This window comes from Pseudophryne corroboree, chromosome 3 (assembly GCF_028390025.1).
Source record: "Pseudophryne corroboree isolate aPseCor3 chromosome 3, aPseCor3.hap2, whole genome shotgun sequence".
Taxonomy (NCBI): Eukaryota; Metazoa; Chordata; class Amphibia; order Anura; family Myobatrachidae; genus Pseudophryne; species Pseudophryne corroboree.
In genome coordinates this window covers 765,338,324-765,363,369 of record NC_086446.1, presented here as the reverse complement: position 1 = coordinate 765,363,369, position 25,046 = coordinate 765,338,324, and the positions used below count along the sequence as shown (strand labels likewise).

The 25,046-nt window shown below is 47.7% G+C and overlaps 1 protein-coding gene across 1 annotated transcript in view; it reads right to left on the bottom strand.

Annotated features, from left to right (window-relative positions):
- Nucleotides 1–25,046, bottom strand: part of LOC135058241 (C-type lectin domain family 2 member A-like) — a 179,482-nt gene that overhangs the window by 21,425 nt on the left and 133,011 nt on the right. The window contains exons 5-6 of the mRNA XM_063963780.1: nt 24,811–24,980; nt 3,364–3,473 (exon numbers count right to left, since the gene is read on the bottom strand). Coding sequence (XP_063819850.1) covers nt 3,364–3,473; nt 24,811–24,980 — 280 coding nt within the window. The remainder of the gene's footprint in view (nt 1–3,363; nt 3,474–24,810; nt 24,981–25,046) is intronic.

Sequence of the window (25,046 nt, the reverse complement as noted above, 5' to 3'; positions counted from 1 at the left end):
TTTAGCACTCTTCTTGTTATAGACGGCAGCAGTTAATTTGCATTGTCTCTTCTCTTGAAGGAGAAACTTGTCAGGGTAGTACTACCGCCTGTACCTTGGGATGAGCAGGTTTAATTCTCTCAATAGCTTGTTCCTTAAAGCGTAAAGCCACTTCACTACACAAAGAAATTAGATCCCCTAATTTGTCTGGCAAATCATGGGTGGCGAGTTCATCCTTGATCTTTTCGGACAAGCCATTTGAGAAGGCTACAAAAAGTGCTTCATCATTCCAACTTAATTCTGAAGCCAGTATTTGGAATTGCACCAGTTATTGGTGGACAGATTAAGACTCTTAACATAGAATATATGCAGAAGGATGTAGAAACCGGCTCAACAGGCCTCCTAAAGTGGAAACTGGAATTCCCAGACCTCACAATGAAACTGATTCTGGAGGCCAACACATACTTAGACAAAACACTAGGCTCAGTCACATACTCAGAAATGCACCAAAATTTTTTACAAAGAGCATATATCACCCCCAAGCTACGACACCTTATCGGAGCAGCCCCATCCTCTCACTGCTTCAAATGCACTGCTCCAGAAGCAGACCTCGTACACTGCCTATGGTCGTGCCCCAAGGTATATACACTCTGGCAGGCACTCCAATCATATATCACAACAGACTTACAGCTACAATTTACCATTACTAAGACGTGGGCATTCTGGGGCATATTCCCAAAACAACACCCCCCCGATCTGTCCAAGGGACAACGCATTCTCTTAATTAAACTGGCAGCAGCCACAAAAAAAACGATCCTCTCACAATGGATATCCACTGACCCAACCCCCATCTCACTACTACATCCTAGGATCTCTCATCTATTCCACCTAGATTGGACCAATACCGCTTTACAGAAAGACAAACTGACCGAGAGATTTTTCCACACTTGGCTACCCTATGTCCAGACCCTCCCCCAGGTTACAAGGGAAGCTCTGCGGAAATGTTTCAAAGATACAAAATGGTATTTGCAGGAGACATTGGACTCCACACCTCCCTCTTTTTGAACCCCAGACTCTATATCACACATATATATCACCTAAATCTCCCATACTCCAATGGTTGATACACACCTTCTACTGTTTCTATAATATTATTATCTAGGGCTTATACGGAGTATAATTGTATTTCTTGGTACTATTTGTTTGTAATGTACTGTTCATATAATGCATACTGTTAATCCTGTTTTACTGGTATTTCACTGGTCAATAAAAACACTTTGAAAAAAAAAAGAAGAATATATGCAGAAGAAGGGTAACTCTCGTAGGTTCGTCAAAAATTTGACGGAAAGCTGAGATCAAGCCCGTGTAAGAAGATAGTATGGAGTAAAATCTTTTCTAAAGAGGCAACGTCCAGTACAGGCCAGATCCAGTGAGAAGGGAGATGATATGTCACTTGAGTTAGTTCTGTAGGGAAATTACTTGGTTGGAGCTCAAAATGGATCTCACACTGATTTAGGAAAACTCTACAATTCTTAGGGTTCCCATCAAACTTGTTAGGAGAGGAAAGATGAAGACAGGGGTGCAGCCATTGGAGCATATGCTGGAGGATTTTAAGTAGATGTACCTTAAGTTCCAGGTCCACTGAGTGTAGTTTGGATATTATACAGCCGATTGGAGAGTTCTTGCAGGAATTGCAACACTTGACCCTGTGCAACCTCTTGATGTTCTAGATGTGCCGCAAGAGGCAGATGTCAAGATACAGACCGTCTAAATCCTGGCACCCGTCGGAACACAGACATCAGAATCACAAAACAGGTCTCTCTGTATTTTCTCCCTATTCAGCTGTCTGCAGACTGGCTCCTCCTGACTCCTCCCCACAGCACAGACATCACGAGGCTGCAGGAAGCTCGGCAAAGCACCGAAAGCCAGCACTGTAGGAGTATGATAACGCCGCGGGACTGAGGCGCCGTAATAGCATCGAGCATATGCATGCTTGGGACTCGGAGTGCCGGCGGACCCACTACTGTACCAGCATGGGCCGCACGGCTCTACTGTGGCATGACTGGGTGAAGGGGGTGCATCGGGCCCTAAAAGGATGCAGGAGCCCCATAGCAGCCACAGTAGTAACACCACGGTGATGTCATGCGGCACAGGGAGGGCTTGTGAAGCTCTTTACTGCACTGCTATTTTTAATGCTGGGAACCTGACTTCAAGATAATTGAGGGATTCTCCTGGGCAAGGAGGGGAGGTGACAGCTAGCAGGGTTTGCATGGGGCTCTGGGATGACAGCTGCTGGAAACTTTTGATAGGAAAAATAAGTTTTCCTATCATGCAGTTAGAGGACACTCCCCCCGGCTCCTCCTCTTAATTGACTGACTGACTGGCTGGCTGGCTGTCCCTTGCTGCTGGAAGCGCTGGGAAGGTCTCCCTGGTGATGGACGTAGCACCGCCTTTACTGTTGCGGTCACCAGCTCTGTAGCACCACCAGGCACGGGTAAGTGTAGTGCTGCCCGCTCTTCTCTATTGATCGGCAAAACCCGACCACCTGCTTCCGCTGTCTCCCCCAGCCGCCACTGGCTTGCCCTGCCTGGGCTACACTGTCTGAGCCTCAGTTGCCGCTGTGATGTCTACAGCACAGCTCTAGTCAGCAGCGCTGAGGTCTCAGGTGTGAATGCTATCAGGGGGATCTGCAGTGCACAATAGCTCTGGCAGCTGCAGCTCCTTTTATACCCCCTGCTTTCCCTGCACGCGCTGTCAATCTTCCCGCTCACAGCGCGAGCCCTTCTAACTGCCAGCGCTAGAACCTGACTCCGATGGCTGCCTCAGTATTAATACATACAATACTAACTATATACACATATATGGCCCATGTTTTGCTACTCATACTCAATGTGTACATTATATATTACATATAAGGTAATAACAGCCAATATACAGGATATACCAACTCTATACATACATTGCTCATATATTGGTACTCAATGGGGGATATTCAATTGTTTGAAAAGTCAGTTGGGTGTCTGTTTTTTCCTATCTCATATAAAGGAAAAAACAGACACCCAACTGACTTCTCAAACATTTTAATTCCCCCCAATATGTACTTCATGGAATACATTTAATGTAATAATAGCCAATATTCTGGCTACATGTATATGGTTTATGTAGAATTACTCCACAAGACTCATAGTAGGATAGGCTGCATTGCTGGTGGAGTTCTACTGTATGTCCACTGTAGTCTTTTCTACTCCTACTTTGTGTCTGCTATTACAAGCACTGAATAGTACAACCAATAACAATCTTTATGAAGCGACCTTGTCATGTATATATTCTCCCTGATATTATAATTTTATAGATTTAAATCAGAGGGGCACGACGACAACTTACAGCTGCTCAGTGTATACTGTCCCATTAGTCCAGGTCCAGGCATTCTCATCATCATCCCAACTTAGTCCAATCCAGGATCCGCCTTCTCCCTTATATTTGTTTAATAATTTCTGCCAGAAAGAAAAATTATATTACTTTTTTTTTTGTAACCCATAGGTGTTCTAAAGGGGACACAAGTATGGCAGCATGAGTTTACCAACCTTTTCATTGTATAATAAATCTGTTGGGGTTCGGTATGGGATCAAACAATAGGGGCGCTGGAGTACAATAACCCTAATCCTAGCCCTCCGCCAAGGAAGAATTGCGTTGACACCTTTACAGCCTTCTATCGAGATACTAATCGCCTGTTTGTTGCTCCACTGTTAAGGGGGGAACTTTGCTTCTTGGATCCCTTGAGATGAACCACTTTCAGAAGCTAGTTTCTAGAGGACACTAATTTGTTACTTGTGATCGGCAAGTAAACCTTCTCTCAGTTATGAGAATTCTAGAAAGCAGAACACCAACCGAAAAATTATCCTTATTGCGGGAGACCCAGAAAATAGGATTTTAGTACCTACCGGTAAATCCTTTTCTCTTAGTCCGTAGACGATGCTGGGGACTCCAAAAGGACCATGGGGTATAGATGGATCCGCAGGAGCTTGGGCACACTATAAAGACTTAAACTGGGTGTGAACTGGCTCCTCCCTCTATGCCCCTCCTCCAGACCTCAGTTAGAAAACTGTGCCCAGGAGAGATGGACATTTCGAGGAAAGAATTTATTTTTATATAAACACGGTGAGTGTCCTACCAGCTCACACCTCAAACACACCGTAGAACATGGAATTCAGTAGAATACCAGCCCACGGCATGAACAAAACACAGCCACATGCTGAGAGAATATGTAACACAAACCGTGTGTCCACATAAGCAAAAATAATACCCCGCATGCAATGGCACGAACAACGGTAGCAACCCTCTGACAGGGAAGACACACCACCAGGGTGTAACCAAAAGCGATAACTGCAGACACCGTACGCACTGGGACGGGCGCCCAGCATCCTCTACGGACTAAGAGAAAAGGATTTACCGGTAGGTACTAAAATCCTATTTTCTCATATATCCTAGAGGATGCTGGGGACTCCAAAAGGACCATGGGGTTTATACCAAAGCTCTAAAACGGGCGGGAGAGTGCGGACTACTCTGCAGCACCGAATGAGCAAACAAAAAAGGTCCCCAAAAATCAGGGTTTCAAACTTGAAAAGCATAGCAAAAGCGTTTGATCCCGACCAATAATCTGATCGGCAAAGTTGAACCGCCAAGACTCCTTGGGCATCCGCCCAAGAAAAGTCCATCTTCCCAAAGAATGGACCTCCACCGACTTGACGGTCCAGCCATATAACGAACATGCCAAACCGCATCACAGATTCAGCTTGTAGCAGACTGCATAGCGCAGTCCCCCAAACCATGCTGGGAACATACCGGACAAACAGAGCCAAATTGGCGCCCTACATACTCAAACCCCCTGGTTAGACCAAGGGAATTTGAATCAGCTAATGCCTAAGTAACCACAGGCATCTAAAAAAGGCCGATTTCTGCGGAACCCAGAAGCCATTATTGGTAGACCTACCAACCGAGTACTCAATTCCTCTCTATCCACCTGAAAGATCAAACAAGGCTCTTGTGAGACAAAAACACCACTTCCGACACCCGCCTTGCGGACGCCAAAGCCTATAGCATGATCACTTTCCAAAAGAGTAATTTTGTAAAGAAACTTATTAGGCTTGCATCCACACCGGCTTGTAAACTATGGATAAGAACGACCTAGCTGAAACTCTTCCATAGGAGCCTTCCTGGATACACACCGAGACACATAGTTACGCCAACTACGGTGATAAAACTTTGTCGTTAGTTCTTTCCTAGCCTGAAGAATTGAGGAAACGACTTCACTGGGAACACCCGTTCGGCTTAGGATATAGCATTCAACCGCCCCGCCGTCAGACGCAGCCGCGGGAAAACTTGATACACGCCCTGATCTTGTTGTAACAGTTCCTCACGCAGAGGAAGAGGGTAGAAATTTTCTATGAGTAAACCATGAACAAAGTGGATAGCCAACCCTCCTTGGCTAGCCCGGATCCAAAAGGATCACCGGAACCTTTGTTCATCTTACGCTTAGCACCTTCAGAAACGTGAAAACGGAGAGGTCACATAGACCGACTAAATACACACACGGTGCCACGAGGGTGTCCACTGCTATAGTTTGAGTGTCCCTTGACCTGGAACAATATCCCTGAGGCCCCTCATTGAGGCGAGACGTCCACCTGACCAATTGCGACATTCCTCAAAAACTTTCCACTTCTGTGAAAACTACTTGACGCTGACTGAAATTTCTCCCGGATGGAGAACGCGCCAGCAGAGGAAATCTATTTTTCCTTCGTTCACCGCCGGAACGAAGACCGCTAATATAGCGAATACCAGACTTTTCACTCAACGGCAAAACTGTGCATCTTCCGCCATTGCTCCCTTTTTCCGCCATAGCGGCTTACATACGCCACTGCCGACAAGTCGTCTGGCAGAACGAAAACGGGCAGACCACGAAGAATACGTTCATCAAAAGTAACCTTTAATCCAAGAAAGGCTATTGCAGACAAGCTTTCCAACTTGACCTCATCCTCTGGAAATACGTCCCTTACAAGGACTGCTCCCCAGCATCAGAGATCTGTATACACGGACACCAGGATCTACACCTGGAACACGAGCCTTCATCCCTCTAGAATAAGAGAATCGAGCAGACACCACAGGAGCGACGTCCTGGCCGTAAGGATTATATTCTGGTGCATGTGCAGGTGAGACCTGGACCTCAGTCCCAACCGGTCTCTTTAAAACCACTCTGGCATTAGACCTGTTCACCAAAGAAAAAACCTCTCAGGCCGCACCCCACTGTTTTAGTAACGGAACACAGTGATGAAGTGTCACAGCAAAGCTGATCCAACTCTGGATCTTCAGACGTCTTTTCACAGGAAAACACCGAACTTTAACCGATCATTATCCACTCTGACACCCCCCTCCGACATCTGTGTCGTTGGAAACAACAGCCAATGCCTGTGTCAAAGAACAGTCCGAGAGAAACAACGATTAGCACCATTATACAGGGACAACCAGACAATGGCCTGATGCTGACGCAACTCTGTATGGCGTCGCATACTATGTCTGCTTCCAGAGTGGAACAGCAAGATCTATTAGAAAACAGTAAGGGGAAACAACCGTAAGTCAGAATGTTCCCCTTTGGATTCTATAACAACCCACAGGTCTTAGACTATTCCTGGACCAACTGAAAATTAGTAGACGAGTGCAGACCGGAGTGGGTACCAGCCCGATAGACTCGGCGACAAGTGGTGGATGTGTAGGAGACAGAAAACGACATCCACTTCTGCGACCTTAACAAGGCTGCAGCACTCTTACATTTTCACTTTCCACTGTCTGCACAGAAAGGAAAAAAAGAACGGCATCGAACCGGTTAAAACGACTGCATCCCACAAAAGAATGCATCACCAACCGTTGTGAAGGAGGCTAACTCACAAAGTTAGACTTACCAGTGGTATCCGCTGAGATTGACAGACCATAGGCCACACCAAACAGCTGTATACCACCTCCCACCAGCATCTCCCAGAGACATCTTCCGCATTTTTCCGGTCACACCTCCTGCTGTCATGTGGCAGCCTGCTGTAATGTTATACGGTAGAATAAACATAGGCAAGCCTACCCACTCTGGGTAGGGTAATTTTTCGGATGCCTAACCCGAACACCGCACTCCCTCAAGTGCATACAGTGCAAATAAGGTCAAAGTATAGAAATAAAATTTTACTTAGCTGCCTGTGTATGATCCTTTGCGACCGGGCTCTGCGTCGACCAGGAGTTTACGGTCATGAATTTCTCTCCGCGTTGTGGAGAGAATAATATTCGGATTCCTTGAGAGGATCGAAACCAACTCGTCATAGCCAATCTAGAGCTTAATCAACAGAGCGACCAGCACAAGTTAAGAATACCATTATTTCAGAATTCCTGGATATACATAATGTAATACACAATAAAAATAAGAATTTACTTACCGATAATTCTATTTCTCATAGTCCGTAGTGGATGCTGGGAACTCCGTAAGGACCATGGGGAATAGCGGCTCCGCAGGAGACTGGGCACAAATAGAAAGCTTTAGTACTACCTGGTGTGCACTGGCTCCTCCCCCTATGACCCTCCTCCAAGCCTCAGTTAGGATACTGTGCCCGGACGAGCGTACACAATAAGGAAGGATTTTGAATCCCGGGTAAGACTCATACCAGCCACACCAATCACACCGTATAACTTGTGATCTGAACCCAGTTAACAGCATGATAAACAGAGGAGCCTCTAGAAAAGATGGCTCACTACAACAATAACCCGATTTAGTTAACAATAACTATGTACAAGTATTGCAGACAATCCGCACTTGGGATGGGCGCCCAGCATCCACTACGGACTATGAGAAATAGAATTATCGGTAAGTAAATTCTTATTTTCTCTGACGTCCTAGTGGATGCTGGGAACTCCGTAAGGACCATGGGGATTATACCAAAGCTCCCAAACGGGCGGGAGAGTGCGGATGACTCTGCAGCACCGAATGAGAGAACTCCAGGTCCTCCTCAGCCAGGGTATCAAATTTGTAGAATTTAGCAAACGTGTTTGCCCCTGACCAAGTAGCTGCTCGGCAAAGTTGTAAAGCAGAGACCCCTCGGGCGGCCGCCCAAGATGAGCCCACTTTCCGTGTGGAATGGGCTTTTACAGATTTTGGCTGTGGCAGGCCTGCCACAGAATGTGCAAGCTGAATTGTATTACAAATCCAACGAGCAATAGTCTGCTTAGAAGCAGGAGCACCCAGCTTGTTGGGTGCATAAAGGATAAACAGCGAGTCAGATTTTCTGACTCCAGCCGTCCTGGAAACGTATATTTTCAGGGCCCTGACTACGTCCAGTAACTTGGAGTCCTCCAAGTCTCTAGTAGCCGCAGGTACCACAATAGGCTGGTTCAGGTGAAACGCTGAAACCACCTTAGGGAGAAATTGAGGACGAGTCCTCAATTCTGCCCTGTCCGTATGAAAAATTAGGTAAGGGCTTTTATAGGATAAAGCCGCCAATTCTGACACGCGCCTTGCTGAAGCCAGGGCCAAAAGCATTACCACTTTCCATGTGAGATACTTTAAGTCCACAGTGGTGAGTGGTTCAAACCAATGTGATTTTAGGAACCCCAAAACCACATTGAGATCCCAAGGTGCCACTGGAGGCACAAAAGGAGGCTGTATATGCAGCACCCCTTTGACAAACGTCTGAACTTCAGGAACTGAAGCCAGTTCTTTTTGGAAGAAGATCGACAGGGACGAAATTTGAACCTTAATGGACCCTAATTTTAGGCCCATAGACAGTCCTGTTTGCAGGAAATGCAGGAAACGACCCAGTTGAAATTCCTCTGTAGGGGCCTTCCTGGCCTCGCACCACGCAACATATTTACGCCAAATACGGTGATAATGCTGCACGGTTACATCCTTCCTGGCTTTTATCAGGATAGGGATGACCTCATCCGGAATGCCTTTTTCCTTCAGGATCCGGCGTTCAACCGCCATGCCGTCAAACGCAGCCGCGGTAAGTCTTGGAACAGACAGGGTCCCTGCTGGAGCAGGTCCCTTCGTAGAGGTAGAGGCCACGGGTCCTCCGTGAGCATCTCTTGAAGTTCCGGGTACCAAGTCCTTCTTGGCCAATCCGGAACCACGAGTATAGTCCTTACTCCTTTCCTTCTTATGATTCTCAGTACCTTGGGTATGAGAGGCAGAGGAGGGAACACATACACTGACTGGTACACCCACGGTGTTACCAGAGCGTCCACAGCTATTGCCTGAGGGTCCCGTGACCTGGCGCAATACCTGTCTAGTTTTTTGTTGAGGCGTGACGCCATCATGTCCACCTTTGGTTTTTCCCAACGGTTCACAATCATGTGGAAGACTTCTGGGTGACGTCCCCACTCTCCCGGGTGGAGGTCGTGCCTGCTGAGGAAGTCTGCATCCCAGTTGTCCACTCCCGGAATGAACACTGCTGACAGTGCTATCACATGATTTTCCGCCCAGCGAAGAATCCTTGCAACTTCTGCCATTGCCCTCCTGCTTCTTGTGCCGCCCTGTCTGTTTACGTGGGCGACTGCCGTGATGTTGTCTGACTGAATCAGCACCGGCTGACCTTGAAGCAGAGGTCGTGTTAGGCTTAGAGCATTGTAGATGGCCCTTAGCTCCAGGATATTTATGTGAAGTGATGTCTCCAGGCTTGACCACAAGCCCTGGAAATTTCTTCCTTGTGTGACTGCTCCCCAGCCTCTCAGGCTGGCATCCGTGGTCACCAGGACCCAGTCCTGAATGCCGAATCTGCGGCCCTCTAGAAGATGAGCCTTCTGCAACCACCACAGAAGAGAGACCCTTGTCCTTGGAGACAGGGTTATCCGCTGATGCATTTGAAGATGCGATCCGGACCATTTGTCCAGCAGATCCCACTGGAACGTTCTTGCGTGGAATCTGCCGAATGGAATCGCTTCGTAGGAAGCTACCATCTTTCCCAAGACTCTTGTGCATTGATGCACTGAGACTTGACCCGGTTTCAGGAGGTTTCTGACCAGTTCGGATAACTCCCTGGCTTTTTCCTCCGGAAGGAACACCTTTTTCTGGACTGTGTCCAGAATCATCCCTAGGAATAGAAGACGTGTTGTCGGAACCAGCTGCGATTTTGGGATATTTAGAATCCAGCCGTGCTGCCGTAGCACTACCTGAGATAGGGCTACTCCGACTTCCATTCTCTGGATCTTGCTCTTATCAGGAGATCGTCCAAGTAAGGGATAATTAAAACGCCTTTTCTTCGAAGAAGAATCATCATTTCGGCCATTACCTTGGTAAAGACCCGAGGTGCCGTGGATAATCCAAACGGCAGCGTCTGAAACTGATAGTGACAGTTTTGTACTACAAACCTGAGGTACCCTTGATGAGAAGGGTAAATGGGGACATGGAGATAGGCATCTTTGATGACCAGAGACACCATATAGTCCCCCTCTTCCAGGTTCGCGATCACTGCTCTGAGTGACTCCATCTTGAATTTGAACCTCTGTATGTAAGTGTTCAAAGACTTCAGATTTAAAATTGGTCTCACCGAGCCGTCCGGCTTCGGTACCACAAACAGCGTGGAATAATACCCCTTCCCTTGTTGCAGGAGGGGTACTTTGATTATCACCTGCTGGGAATACAGCTTGTGAACTGCCTCCAATACTGCCTCCCTGTCGGAGGGAGACGTTGGTAAAGCAGACTTCAGGAACCGGCGAGGGGGAGACGTCTCGAACTCCAATTTGTACCCCAGAGATACTACTTGCAGGATCCAGGGGTCCACTTGCGAGTGAGCCCACTGCGCGCTGAAATTCTTGAGACGGGCCCCCATCGTGCCTGAGTCCGCTTGTAAGGCCCCAGCGTCATGCTGAGGACTTGGCAGAAGCGGGGGAGGGCTTTTGTTCCTGGGAAGTGGCTGCCTGTTGCAGTCTTCTTCCCCTTCCTCTGGCCCGGGGCAGAAAAGAGGAACCTTTTGCCCGCTTGCCCTTATGGGGACGAAAGGACTGAGCCGGATAAGACGGTGTCTTCTTATGTTGAGAGGTTACCTGGGGTAAAAATGTGGATTTCCCAGCAGTTGCCGTGGCCACCAGGTCCGATAGACCGATCCCAAATAACTCCTCCCCTTTATAAGGCAATATTTCCATATACCGTTTAGAGTCCGCATCACCTGACCACTGTCGCGTCCATAATCCTCTTCTGGCAGAAATGGACAGCGCACTCACTCTTGATGCCAGCGTGGAAATATCCCTCTGTGCATCTCGCATATATAGAAATGCATCTTTTAAATGCTCTATAGTCAACAATATACGGTCCCTATCCAGGGTATCAATATTTTCAGTCAGGGAATCCGACCAAGCCACCCCAGCGCTGCACATCCAGGCTGAGGCGATTGCTGGTCGCAGTATAAACACCAGTATGTGTGTATATACTTTTAAGGATATTCTCCAGTTTTCTGTCACCTGGTTCCTTGAGGGCGGCCGTATCAGGAGACGGTAACGCCACTTGTTTTGATAAGCGTGTGAGCGCTTTATCCACTCTAGGGGGTGTTTTCCAACGCGCCCTAACCTCTGGCCGGAAAGGGTATAATGCCAATACCTTTTTAGAAATTATCAGTTTTTTATCGGGGGAAACCCACGCTTCATCACACACCTCATTTAATTTGTCTGATTCAGGAAAAACTACAGGTAGTTTTGTCACACCCCACATAATACCCTTTTTAGTGGTACTTGCAGTATCAGAAATGTTTAACACCTCTCTCATTGCCGTGATCATGTAACGTGTGGCCCTACTGGAAGTCACGTTTGTCTCCTCACCGTCGACACTGGAGTCAGTATCCGTGTCGACGTCAGTATCCACCACCTGAGGTAACGGCCTTTTTAGAGCCCCTGATGGTTTCTGAGACGCCTGGACAGGGACTAGCTGATTAGTCAGCTGTCTCATGTCATCAACCGTCTTTTGTAAGGAGCTGACACTGTCACGTAAATCCTTCCATAAAGCCATCCACTCAGGTGTCGACTCCTTAGGGGGTGACATCTCTATTATAGGCAATTGCCCCGCCTCCACATCATTTTCCTCCTCATACATGTCGACACAAACGTACCGACACACAGCACACGCACAGGGAATGCTCTGATAGAGGACAGGACCCCACTAGCCCTTTGGGGAGACAGAGGGAGAGTATGCCAGCACACACCAGAGCGCTATATATAGATATAGGGACAACCTTATATAAGTGTTTCTCCCTTATAGCTGCTGTATTGTTAATCACCCGCCAATTAGTGCCCCCCTCTCTTTTTTACCCTGTTTATGTAGTGCAGGACTGCAGGGGAGAGTCAGGGAGACGTCCTTCCAGCGGAGCTGTGAGGGAAAATGGCGCCTGTGTGCTGAGGAGATAGGCTCCGCCCCCTTCTCGGCGGCCTTTCTCCCGCTTTTTTGTGAAAATCTGGCAGGGGTTAAAATTCATCCATATAGCCCAGGAGCTATATGTGATGTATTTTTAGCCAGCCAAGGTGTTTCTATTGCTGCTCAGGGCACCCCCCCCTAGCGCCCTGCACCCTCAGTGACCGGAGTGTGAAGTGTGCTGAGAAGCAATGGCGCACAGCTGCAGTGCTGTGCGCTACCTTGTGGAAGACAGGATGTCTTCTGCCGCCGATTTTCTGGACTCTTCTTGCTTCTGGCTCTGTAAGGGGGCCGGCGGCGCGGCTCCGGGACCGAGCTCCAAAGCTGGGCCTGTGAGCTGTCCCTCTGGAGCTAATGGTGTCCAGTAGCCAAGAAGCCCAATCCACTCTGCACGCAGGTGAGTTCGCTTCTTCTCCCATTAGTCCCTCGATGCAGTGAGCCTGTTGCCAGCAGGTCTCACTGAAAATAAAAAACCTAAACTAAAACTTTCACTAAGAAGCTCAGGAGAGCCCCTAGTGTGCACCCTTCTCGTTCGGGCACAAAAATCTAACTAACTGAGGCTTGGAGAAGGGTCATAGGGGGAGGAGCCAGTGCACACCAGGTAGTACTAAAGCTTTCTATTTGTGCCCAGTCTCCTGCGGAGCTGCTATTCCCCATGGTCCTTTCGGAGTTCCCAGCATCCACTAGGACGTCAGAGAAACACATATATCCTAACGATGCATATATAACCTATATCCAGAGCCGGCCCTAGGCATAGGCAAACTAGGCAGATGCCTAGGGCATTTGATATGCCTAGGGGCACCAGCAGCTTCTGCGGATTAAAATGATATGCGGCATGCCTATATTCAGTGTGTAGCATTTTGTATGCAGATACAGCCACAGTAGCACACAGAATATAGGCAAAAAAGATGATTTTTCATTTTAAAAAAGGTGCCCGATGTTATCAAAGCTGGCCGGGAGCTGCTAGCTGATACATGTCAAGCATCTCCTGGTGCATGGTGCATTGAGGCAAGATTTATGAGGACACATCTGTATCCAAGCAGGCAAGGGTCACAATGTTAGCGGCTGTGTGAGTGCTGCGTGTGAGTGGGTTGTTTGTGTAATAGTGTTCGGCATATGTGTAAGGGGCATTATGCGTGTCATGTGTATAAATGCATTAATAATGTGCAGCAAATGTGTAAGGGGCACTATGTGTGTCATTATGTGTATAAGGACATTAATAATGCGCAGCATATGTGTAAGGGACATTATGTGTACAAGGGCATTAATAAAAGCTGGCATAATGTGTAAGGCGCATTATGTTTATAAGGACATTAATAATGTGTGTCATGTGTAAGGGGCATTACTGTGTGGTATTATGTGTATAAATACATTACTAATGTGTGGCATTACGTGAATAAATAATAATTTACTTACCGATAATTCTATTTCTCGTAGTCCGTAGTGGATGCTGGGGACTCCGTAAGGACCATGGGGAATAGCGGCTCCGCAGGAGACTGGGCACAAAAGTAAAGCTTTAGAACTACCTGGTGTGCACTGGCTCCTCCCCCCATGACCCTCCTCCAAGCCTCAGTTAGGATACTGTGCCCGGACGAGTGTACACAATAAGGAAGGATTTTGAATCCCGGGTAAGACTCATACCAGCCACACCAATCACACCGTATAACTTGTGATCTAAACCCAGTTAACAGCATGATAACAGAGGAGCCTCTAGAAAAGATGGCTCACTACAGCAATAACCCGATTTTTTGGTAACAATAACTATGTACCAGTATTGCAGACAATCCGCACTTGGGATGGGCGCCCAGCATCCACTACGGACTACGAGAAATAGAATTATCGGTAAGTAAATTCTTATTTTCTCTGACGTCCTAGTGGATGCTGGGGACTCCGTAAGGACCATGGGGATTATACCAAAGCTCCCAAACGTAGGGAGAGTGCGGATGACTCTGCAGCACCAAATGAGAGAACTCCAGGTCCTCCTCAGCCAGGGTATCAAATTTGTAGAATTTTACTAACGTATTTGCTCCTGACCAAGTAGCTGCTCGGCAAAGTTGTAAAGCCGAGACCCCTCGGGCAGCCGCCCAAGATGAGCCCACCTTCCTTGTGGAATGGGCTTTTACAGATTTTGGCTGTGGCAGGCCTGCCACAGAATGTGCAAGTTGAATTGTACTACAAATCCAACGAGCAATAGTCTGCTTAGAAGCAGGAGCACCCAGCTTGTTGGGTGCATACAGAATAAACAACGAGTCAGATTTTCTGACTCCAGCCGTCCTGGAAAACTATATTTCCAGGGCTCTGACAACGTCTAGCAACTTGGAGTCCTCCAAGTCCCTAGTAGCCGCAGGCACCACAATAGGTTGATTCAGGTGAAACGCTGAAAACCACCGTAGGGAGAAACTGAGGACAAGTACTCAATTCCGCCCTGTCCGAATGGAAAATCAGATGAGGGCTTTTACAGGATAAAGCCTCCAATTCTGACACGCACCTGGCCCAGGCCAGGGCCAACAGCATGACCACTTTCCATGTGAGATATTTTAACTCCACATATTTAAGTGGTTCCAACCAATGTGACTTTTGGAACCGAAAAACTACATTTAGATCCCAAGGTGCCACTGGAGGCACAAAAGGAGGCTGTATATACAGTACCCCTTTCACAAACGTCTGAACTTCAGGGACTGAAGCTAGTTCTTTTTGGAAGAAAATTGACAGGGCCGAAATTTGAACCTTAATGGACCCCCATTTCAGGCCCATAGACACTCCTGTTTGCAGGAAATGTAGGAATCGACTTAGTTGAAAATTCCTCCGTCGGGGCCTTACTGGCCTCGCACCACGCAACATATTTTCGCCAAATGCGGTGGTAATGTTTTGCGGTTATATCTTTTCTGGCTTTGATCAGGATAGGAATGACTTCATCCGGAATACCTTTGCCCTTCAGGATCCGGCGTTCAACCGCCATGCCGTCAAACACAGCCGCGGTAAGTCTTGGAACAGACAGGGTCCTTGCTGGAGCAGGTCCCTTCTTAGAGGTAGAGGCCACGGATCCTCCGTGAGCATCTCTTGAAGTTCCGGTTACCAAGTCCTTCTTGGCCAATCCGGAGCCACGAATATAGTGCTTACTCCTCTCCATCTTATAATTCTCAGTACCTTGGGTATGAGAGGCAGAGGAGGGAACACATACACTGACTGGTACACAAACTGTGTTACCAGAGCGTCTACAGCTATTGCCTGAGGGTCCCTTGACCTGGCGCAATACTTGTCGAGTTTTTATAAACATGTGGAAGACTTCTGGGTGAAGTCCCCACTCTCCCGGGTGGAGGTCGTGTCTGCTGAGGAAGTCTGCTTCCCAGTTGTCCACTCCCGGAATGAATACTGCTGACAGTGCTATCACATGATTTTCCGCCCAGCGAAGAATCGTTGCAGCTTCTGCCATTGCCCTCCTGCTTCTTGTGTCACCCTGTCTGTTTACGTGGGTGACTGCCGTGATGTTGTCCGAATGGATCAACTCCGGGTGACCTTGAAGCAGAGGTCTTGCTGAGCTTAGAGCATTGTAAATGGCCCTTAGCTTCAGGATATTTATGTGAAGTGATGTCTCCAGGCTTGACCATAAGCTCTGGAAATTCCTTCCCTGTGTGACTGCTCCCCAGCCTCGCAGGCTGGCATCCGTGGTCACCAGGACCCAGTCCTGAATGTGCGGCCCTCTAGAAGATGAGCACTCTGCAACCACCACAGGAGAGACACCCTTGTGCTTGGTGACAGGGTTATCCGCTGATGCATCTGAAGATGCGACCCGGACCATTTGTCCAGCAGGTCCCACTGGAAAGTTCTTGCGTGGAATCTGCCCAAAGGGATTGTTCGTAGGAAGCCACCATTTTTCCCAGAACCATTTTATTGATGTACTGAGACTTGGCTCGGTTATAGGAGGTTCCCGACTAGCTCGGATAACTCCCTGACTTTCTCCTCCGGGAGAAACACCTTTTTCTGGACTGTGTCCAGGATCATCCCTAGGAACAGAAGACGAGTCGTCGGAATCAGCTGCGATTTTGGAATATTGAGAATCCAATCGTGCTGCCGCAACACTACCTGAGATAGTGCTACACCGACTTCCAACTGTTCCCTGGATCTTACCCTTATCAGGGAATCGTCCAAGTAAGGGATAACTAAAATTCCCTTCCTTCGAAGGAGTATCATCATTTCGGCCATTACCTTGGTAAAGACCCGGGGTGCCGTGGACCATCCATACGGCAGCGTCTGAAACGGATAGTGACAGTTCTGTACCATAAACCTGAGGTATCCTTGGTGAGAAGGGTAAATTGGGACATGAAGGTAAGCATCCTTGATGTCCCGAGACATCATGTAGTCCCCTTCTTCCAGGTTCGCAATCACTGCTCTGAGTGACTCAATCTTGAATTTGAACCTCCGTATGTAAGTGTTCAAGATTTTAGATTTAGAATCGGTCTCACCGAGCCGTCCGGCTTCGGTACCACAACAGTGTGGAATAATACCCCGTTCCCTGTTGCAGGAGGGGTACCTTGATTATCACCTGCTGGGAATACAGCTTGTGAATGGCTTCCAAAACTGCCTCCCTGTCAGAAGGAGACATCAATAAAGCCGACTTTAGGAAACGGCGAGGGGGAGACGTCTCGAATTCCAATTTGTACCCCTGAGATATCACCTGAAGGATCCAGGGGTCTACTTGCGAGTGAGCCCACTGCGCGCTGAAATTCATTGAGACGGGCCCCCACCGTGCCTGATTCTGCTTGTAAAGCCCCAGCGTCATACTGAGGGCTTGGCAGAGGCGGGAGAGGGCTTCTGTTCCTGGGAACTGGCTGATTTCTGCAGCCTTTTTTCTCTCCCTCTGTCACGGGGCAGAAATGAGGAACCTTTTGCCCGCTTGCCCACGAAAAGACTGCGCCTGATAATACGGCGTCTTATGTTGAGAGGCGACCTGGGGTACAAACGTGGATTTCCCAGCTGTTGCCGTGGCCACCAGGTCTGAAAGACCGACCCCAAATGACTCCTCCCCTTAATAAAGCAATACTTCCAAACGCCATTTGGAATCCGCATCACCTGACCACTGTCGTGTCCATAACCCTCTACTGGCAGAAATGGACAACGCACTTAGACTTGATGCCAGTCGGCAAATATTCCACTGTGCATCACGCATATATAGAAATGCATCTTTCAAATGCTCTATAGGCAAAAATATACTGTCCCTATCTAGGGTATCAATATTTTCAGTCAGGGAATCCGACCACGCCAACCCAGCACTGCACATCCAGGCTGAGGCGATTGCTGGTCGCAGTATAATACCAGTATGTGTGTAAATACATTTTAGGATACCCTCCTGCTTTCTATCAGCAGGATCCTTAAGGGCGGCCATCTCAGGAGAGGGTACAGCCCTTGTTCTTACAAGCGCGTGAGCGCTTTATCCACCCTAGGGGGTGTTTCCCAACGCACCCTAACCTCTGGCGGGAAAGGATATAATGCCAATAACATTTTAGAAATTATCAGTTGTTATCGGGGGAAACCACGCATCATCACACACCTCATTTAATTTCTCAGATTCAGGAAAACTACAGGTAGTTTTTCCTCACCGAACATAATACCCCTTTTTGGTGGTACTCGTATTATCAGAAATGTGTAAAACATTTTTCATTGCCTCAATCATGTAACGTGTGGCCCTACTGGAAGTCACATTTGTCTCTTCACCGTCGACACTGGAGTCAGTATCCGTGTCGGCGTCTATATCTGCCATCTGAGGTAACGGGCGCTTTAGAGCCCCTGACGGCCTATGAGACGTCTGGACAGGCACAAGCTGAGTAGCCGGCTGTCTCATGTCAACCACTGTCTTTTATACAGAGCTGACACTGTCACGTAATTCCTTCCAACAGTTCATCCACTCAGGTGTCGACCCCCTAGGGGGTGACATCACTATTACAGGCAATCTGCTCCGTCTCCACATCATTTTTCTCCTCATACATGTCGACACAAACGTACCGACACAGCACACACACAGGGAATGCTCTGATAGAGGACAGGACCCCACTAGCCCTTTGGGGAGACAGAGGGAGAGTTTGCCAGCACACACCAGAGCGCTATATATATACAGGGATAACCTTATATAAGTGTTTTTCCCCTTATAGCTGCTGTATTGTTATTACTGCGCCTAATTAGCGCCCCCCTCTCTTTTTTAACCCTTTCTGTAGTGTAGTGACTGCAGGGGAGAGCCAGGGGAGCTTCCCTCCAACTGAGCTGTGAGGGAAAATGGCGCCAGTGTGCTGAGATAGGCTCCGCCCCTTTTTCGCGGACTTTTCTCCTGCTTTTTTATGGATTCTGGCAGGGGTTAAAATTCATCCATATAGCCCTGGGGGCTATATGTGATGTATTTTCGCCAGCCAAGGTGTTTTTATTGCTGCTCAGGGCGCCCCCCCCTAGCGCCCTGCACCCTCAGTGACCGAAGTGTGAAGTGTGCTGAGGAGCAATGGCGCACAGCTGCAGTGCTGTGCGCTACCTTGGTGAAGACAGGATGTCTTCTGCCGCCGATTTTCCGGACCTCTTCTTGCTTCTGGCTCTGTAAGGGGGCCGGCGGCGCGGCTCTGGGACTGGACTCCATGGCTGGGCCTGTGTTCGATCCCTCTGGAGCTAATGTCCAGTAGCCTAAGAAGCCCAATCCACTCTGCACGCAGGTGAGTTCGCTTCTTCTCCCCTTAGTCCCTCGATGCAGTGAGCCTGTTGCCAGCAGGTCTCACTGAAAATAAAAAACCTAAAACTAAACTTTTCACTAAGCAGCTCAGGAGAGCCACCTAGTGTGCACCCTTCTCGTTCGGGCACAAAAATCTAACTGAGGCTTGGAGGAGGGTCATGGGGGGAGGAGCCAGTGCACACCAGGTAGTTCTAAAGCTTTACTTTTGTGCCCAGTCTCCTGCGGAGCCGCTATTCCCCATGGTCCTTACGGAGTCCCCAGCATCCACTAGGACGTCAGAGAAAGGGGCACTACTGTGTGGCGTAATGTATAGAAAGGGCACTACTGTGTGGTCTATGGTGTGTGTAATGTGAATAATGAGCAATTCAGTGTGATGTAATGTGAATAAAGGGGCACTACTGTGGGGAGTAACATTTATAAGGTAAATTGGTACTACTCTGTGATGTAACAAGAATAAGGGACACTATTGCATGATAAAATGTGAATAAAGTTGCAGTACTGTGTGGCGGAAATTGAATCGGGGGTACTATTGTGTGGCCATGCCCCTTCCCAGCAAAAACACACTTTTTTTGGGCTGTGCACCGAATGTGCGCATGTTCCTATTTAAAATATAGGGGATAGGAACACTAAAATAAAGACTGCTATGGGTGAGGAGTGATGGTGCTGGGAAAGGGGTGCAGGGTCAGAGGCGGAACTAGCGGTGGTGCTAGGGGGCACCAGCCGAAATCTTGCCTAGGGCATCTTATTGGTTAGGGCCGGCTCTGCCTATATCTACATATATACACATATAGATATAACCCATACGCAAGTGGATTGCCCAGACCTGTCAGGTCCCTATAGACAGTAATGTGTTGTGAATGTGTACGACCATGTACTGACATGCCCCCAAAGTGAATCTACCAGGAACGTTATGGTCGACAGAAACTAAGTAAATGTCGACAGCCAGGAACAGTAATCGGGTAAAAAATAATAGTAATCTTGGAACCCCGAGGGGTCTGAGGGAAGCATACAAAAACTATTTGGATAACACTCCCCCCACATATACCTAGAAATATATATATATATATATATATATATATATATATATATATATATATATGGCAATAACAGCCTGTTAACGTTTTTACCCAGGAGGTTACGGTTGATGCCGACAGGGCATCCACCAACAATTGTGTCTCCCCTAGCGTGTTTAATGTTTTAAGCACACAAGCACAAACTTGCTAATAATTAATTTTCCCGAACCAAGTACCGCCATGCGCCGGCGAAGCCGACAGTTATCCCCACAGCAGCTTGTGACAAAGCCCTCACACCTGTTGACATATGTCGACTAACCGATAGTGGGTAAACAAACAGGGAAACAGTGCATTTACGTATTACAACAATGATTATGCGTCCATTATCAATCCTAATGCTACATGACACCCATATAGCATAAGAACCACTGTGCCCCCCTTCCTTCTTACTACACAGCAAGTCCTGGGGAACTGAGGAAAATGGCGCTGACTCCTCTGTGAGGGCTAAGCTCCGCCCCATCCCGGCGCGCTTAAGCCCGCTCAAATATAAATATATATAACCCTATATTGAGCCGGGGGACCCTATATACAGGGAGTTTTACAACTGAGCAGGGGCAACATAACACCCAAACACTATGTCCCCCCCTTTTGTTTGTGATTTACAAACCTCTTGGCGGGCACAGCAGGGGAAAATGGCGCCGACTCTATGTGTGAGGCTAAGCCCCGCCCCTCTCGGCGTGCTATAGCCCCCCTGTATTTCTAAAAAAAACAAGCAGGTCGAGCACCATATATATACAGTGTAAAACACTATACCCACACAGACCAATGCTGCTCAGGGAGCCCCCCCCGCGCGTCCTGCACCCCAGGCAACCGATGGCATGCGGGAGCCCCGGCGCGCACCCGCAGCCCTAATGGCGGGTTATCGTATGCGGCGCCCGGGAGCCCCAAAACAAAATATCTATGCTGCCCAGGGCGCCACCACCCCCCCGGCGCCCTGCACCCATGGAGGCCGACGGGGAAGAATGGTGCGTAGTGCGCTATAACACGCCGGCGGGGTCTGTACATGGAGCCCCGGCAGCGCGAGCAGTCAACTCGCTGCTCAGGGCGCCCCCCCCCCGCGCCCTGCACCCGTATAAGTGGCGGCGGGGAAATAAAGGCGCCTAGCGCAAAATAATGCTGGCGGGGGATGACCACGGTGCCTTGGCACCGAAATGCTTTTATATGCCAGAACCATTAAGAAGACTCGTAACTTGCTGCCCAGGGCGCTCCCCCCCCCAGCGCCCTGCACCCTGTGAGTGCGTTGGTGTGTGGGAGCATGAAGCGCAGCACTACCACTGTACCTCCGTTACTGAAGTCTTCTGCCGTCTGAAGTCTTCTTTTCTTCCAATACTCACCCGGCTTCTTTCTTCTGGCTTCTGTGATGGGGGCGACGGCGTGGCTCCGGGAACGAGCAGCTAGGCGCACCAAGTGATCGAACCCTCTCTGGAGCTAATGGTGTCCAGTAGCCGAGAAGCAGAGCCTTTAAACTAAGAAGAAGTAGGTCCTACTTCTCTCCCCTCACTCCCACGCTGCAGGAAGCCTGTAGCCAGCAGGTCTCCCTGAAAATAAAAAACCTAACAAAGTCTTTTCTAGAGAAACTCAGTAGAGCTCCCCTAGTATGTGACCCATCACTCCTGGGCACAAAGTCTAACTGAGGTCTGGAGGAGGGGCATAGAGGGAGGAGCCAGTTCACACCCAGTTTAAGTCTTTATAGTGTGCCCAAGCTCCTGCGGATCCGTCTATACCCCATGGTCCTTTTTGAGTCCCCAGCATCCTTTAGGACGTATGAGAAAAGTGTGTTTAACCAATTCTGCTTTATACACTTGGATTTTACGAATGGTTGTTTTAAGGTGTTTAAAGATGTGTATTATCCATTACTATCTTGCTATAGCTGCTGAATTCATACACTTAGCATCTCAGCTGAAATCTAATTAACTATAAGTTTACAGAAAATAAGACTTTGCACTATATAATTTTACACTATGGGGGATATCCAATTACCTACGGTCGATGACCACGGGTAATTGAAGTGCCGGGGACTATCCTATTAGCCCCGATGCGGCGAACTCTTCCCCCCGATGCCGGCACTTAATGCGGATTATTCTTTGGGTGCCTCAGGCACCGGAAGCATAATCCGCGATACGTGGTTGCTGGAGCCGCGATAACACATGGGATCGGGAACTTATCCACGATTCCGTTTGTCATCGGCGATTGTGGGTCCATTTTTGCCCTGATGAAAACGGCCTTTAATAGGATACCGCAATAATGACCATCAGTCATTAACATATCCTGCCATTTTCACCTGCTGAAATGGCATCGCAGGCAATTGGATACCCCCCCTAAGTATAGTACATAACACAGACTTCTGTTCTCTTAGCACATGTGCTTCTAAGGCAACTTCCCTATTCTAAGGCAACTTCCGGTAACTTCCCTATTCTAAAAGGCTAACTTCCCTATTCAAAAAGGCTAACTTCCCTATTCAAAAAGGCTAACTTCCCTATTCAAAGGCATCTTCCCTATTCTAAGGCAACTTCCAGTAACTTCCCTATTCTAAAAGGCTAATTTCCCTATTCTAAAAGGCTAACTTCCCTATTCTAAAAGGCTAACTTCCCTATTCTAAAAGGCTAACTTCCCTATTCTAAAAGGCTAACTTCCCTATTCTAAAAGGCTAACGTCCCTATTCTAAAAGGCTAACGTCCCTATTCTAAGGCTAACGTCCCTATTCTAAGGCATCTTCCCTATTCTAAGGCATCTTCCCTATTCTAAGGCATCTTCCCTATTCTAAGGCATCTTCCCTATTCTAAGGCAACTTCCGGCAACATCCCTATTCTAAAAGGCTAACGTCCCTATTCTAAAAGGCTAACGTCCCTATTCTAAAAGGCTAACTTCCCTATTCTAAAAGGCTAACTTCCCTATTCTAAAAGGCTAACTTCCCTATTCTAAAAGGCTAACTTCCCTATTCTAAAAGGCTAACGTCCCTATTCTAAAAGGCTAACGTCCCTATTCTAAAAGGCTAACGTCCCTATTCTAAAAGGCTAACGTCCCTATTCTAAAAGGCTAACGTCCCTATTCTAAGGCTAACTTCCCTATTCATAGGAACTTGAATATTTCTGCTGTTGAGCGGTGTTGCAGAATTTTGTTAACTTGTTTCTTATTTTTTTACAAAAAGTAATTTTTTTTGTGGAGTAAAAACATTCATTATATAACTTGTTTCATTGTGAATGACAATAAATTCATTGTGACTAGGATTACATGAGGGGTTGCCCAAACAGTGCTTTAAGTACACCCTTTACTTGTAGTGCTCTTATATTTGGGGCATTGGAAAGTGTCCTTACTACAGTAGCAGCAGGTCACATTTACAGTAAAACCCATTTTTTAAATGGCAGGGATGACTCCTGGCGTGGGAGCAAGTTTCCGTATATGGAGGACTCCACCTGACAATAACAACATGACTATCATGAAGGCCCTACACATGGGGACACACACGCAAACTGTGCCAGAGGTGGACGCTGTGGCTGCATCTTAATGCTAAGGCTGCGACCAATGAGATGCCGACTTGCAGCAGCGCTAGCTACTCCGTTTCTGATCCGTCGCCCCACCAGCCCAATGGCAGCTGCAGTTTCTCCATCTGAACATGGCATCCTGCGTCAGCGCTACTGCATCATTAGACGCAGTCACCGCCAGTGACACGCCTGCGTCTGCCTAACGACCCCACTGAAATCCACGGCTCTTACATCCAAATGTGTTCTGCGTCTCCCGGTGGTAACCATCAGGACACTCTCGCAGACTTAAAACAGCGCCAACTGTGTGTGGCATACCGACTGCAACTACGCCCGAGTCTCATTTAGAGTTGGATGCAGGATCATTTGCAGTACTTGTGCTTTGTAATACATGTATTTGCACTGGAGTCGCACTTGTAGCCCCTTAGACATGAATGCTCCTCCAAGTGCAAATTCTGTACAGCAAGCAAGACACCCACTCAACATTATACCAGATTGTCATGTCATTAGAACACCCAGCTTGATTTTATATTTTTGCAAGATTATCTTGTTATAAAAAGTGGATTATAGAGATGAACATGAACTACAATGATAAGGTGTTGTATCAAAGTGTTAAATAAAGACCTAAAGAGAACAAGTTTTTTTTTATATATTTGCTTAACCATTTTCTTGATCAATTAATGTATAAGGAGGAATGTTAGATGAACATCATACATTTCTGTACAATCACAGTAGCTCCCAGAATGACCCCAGTAACAGTAGAGGGATAGGCAGGATGGGTACGGGTCGATGGGTCGACATAACTTAGGTCATCAGGTCGACCACTATTAGTCGACATGCATTATGTCGACAGGGTCACTGGGTCGACATGGCAATTAGGTCGACATGAGGTTTTCCCCCCTGTTTTTTTGGTGGTGTTTTCTTCGTAAAGTGACCGGGAACCCCAATTAGTGCACAGTGTCCGCTCACCGTGCTTCGGGCAAGGTGCTTTGCTCAGCACAGGTTACTATTCCCAATCGTAGTCCACAGGGATCGTAAAGTATGAAAAAGTCCAATTTTTTTTTTTACTCATGTCGACCTTTTCACCTGTCGACCAATAGTGGTCGACCTAATGACTGTATACCGGCAGGACAAACATCCTCTCACACTCACCAGTTCAACCTCGTTATCAATAAGTGCCAGGTACGCATTTTCTTCATTGCAGAATTTCCGGCTGTTGGTCCATGTATCACGCATGTCAGAGAAATAGTAACATTTCCCCCTGCTCCAGATCCAGTCATCCTCACATGGTGGAGGCTTCACTTTGGAGGTTTCCTGTGTAACTGCTCAAACAGATACATTTTACATTCATGTTTTTAAGATGTGCTGTTCCTGATAATCGATGTTCT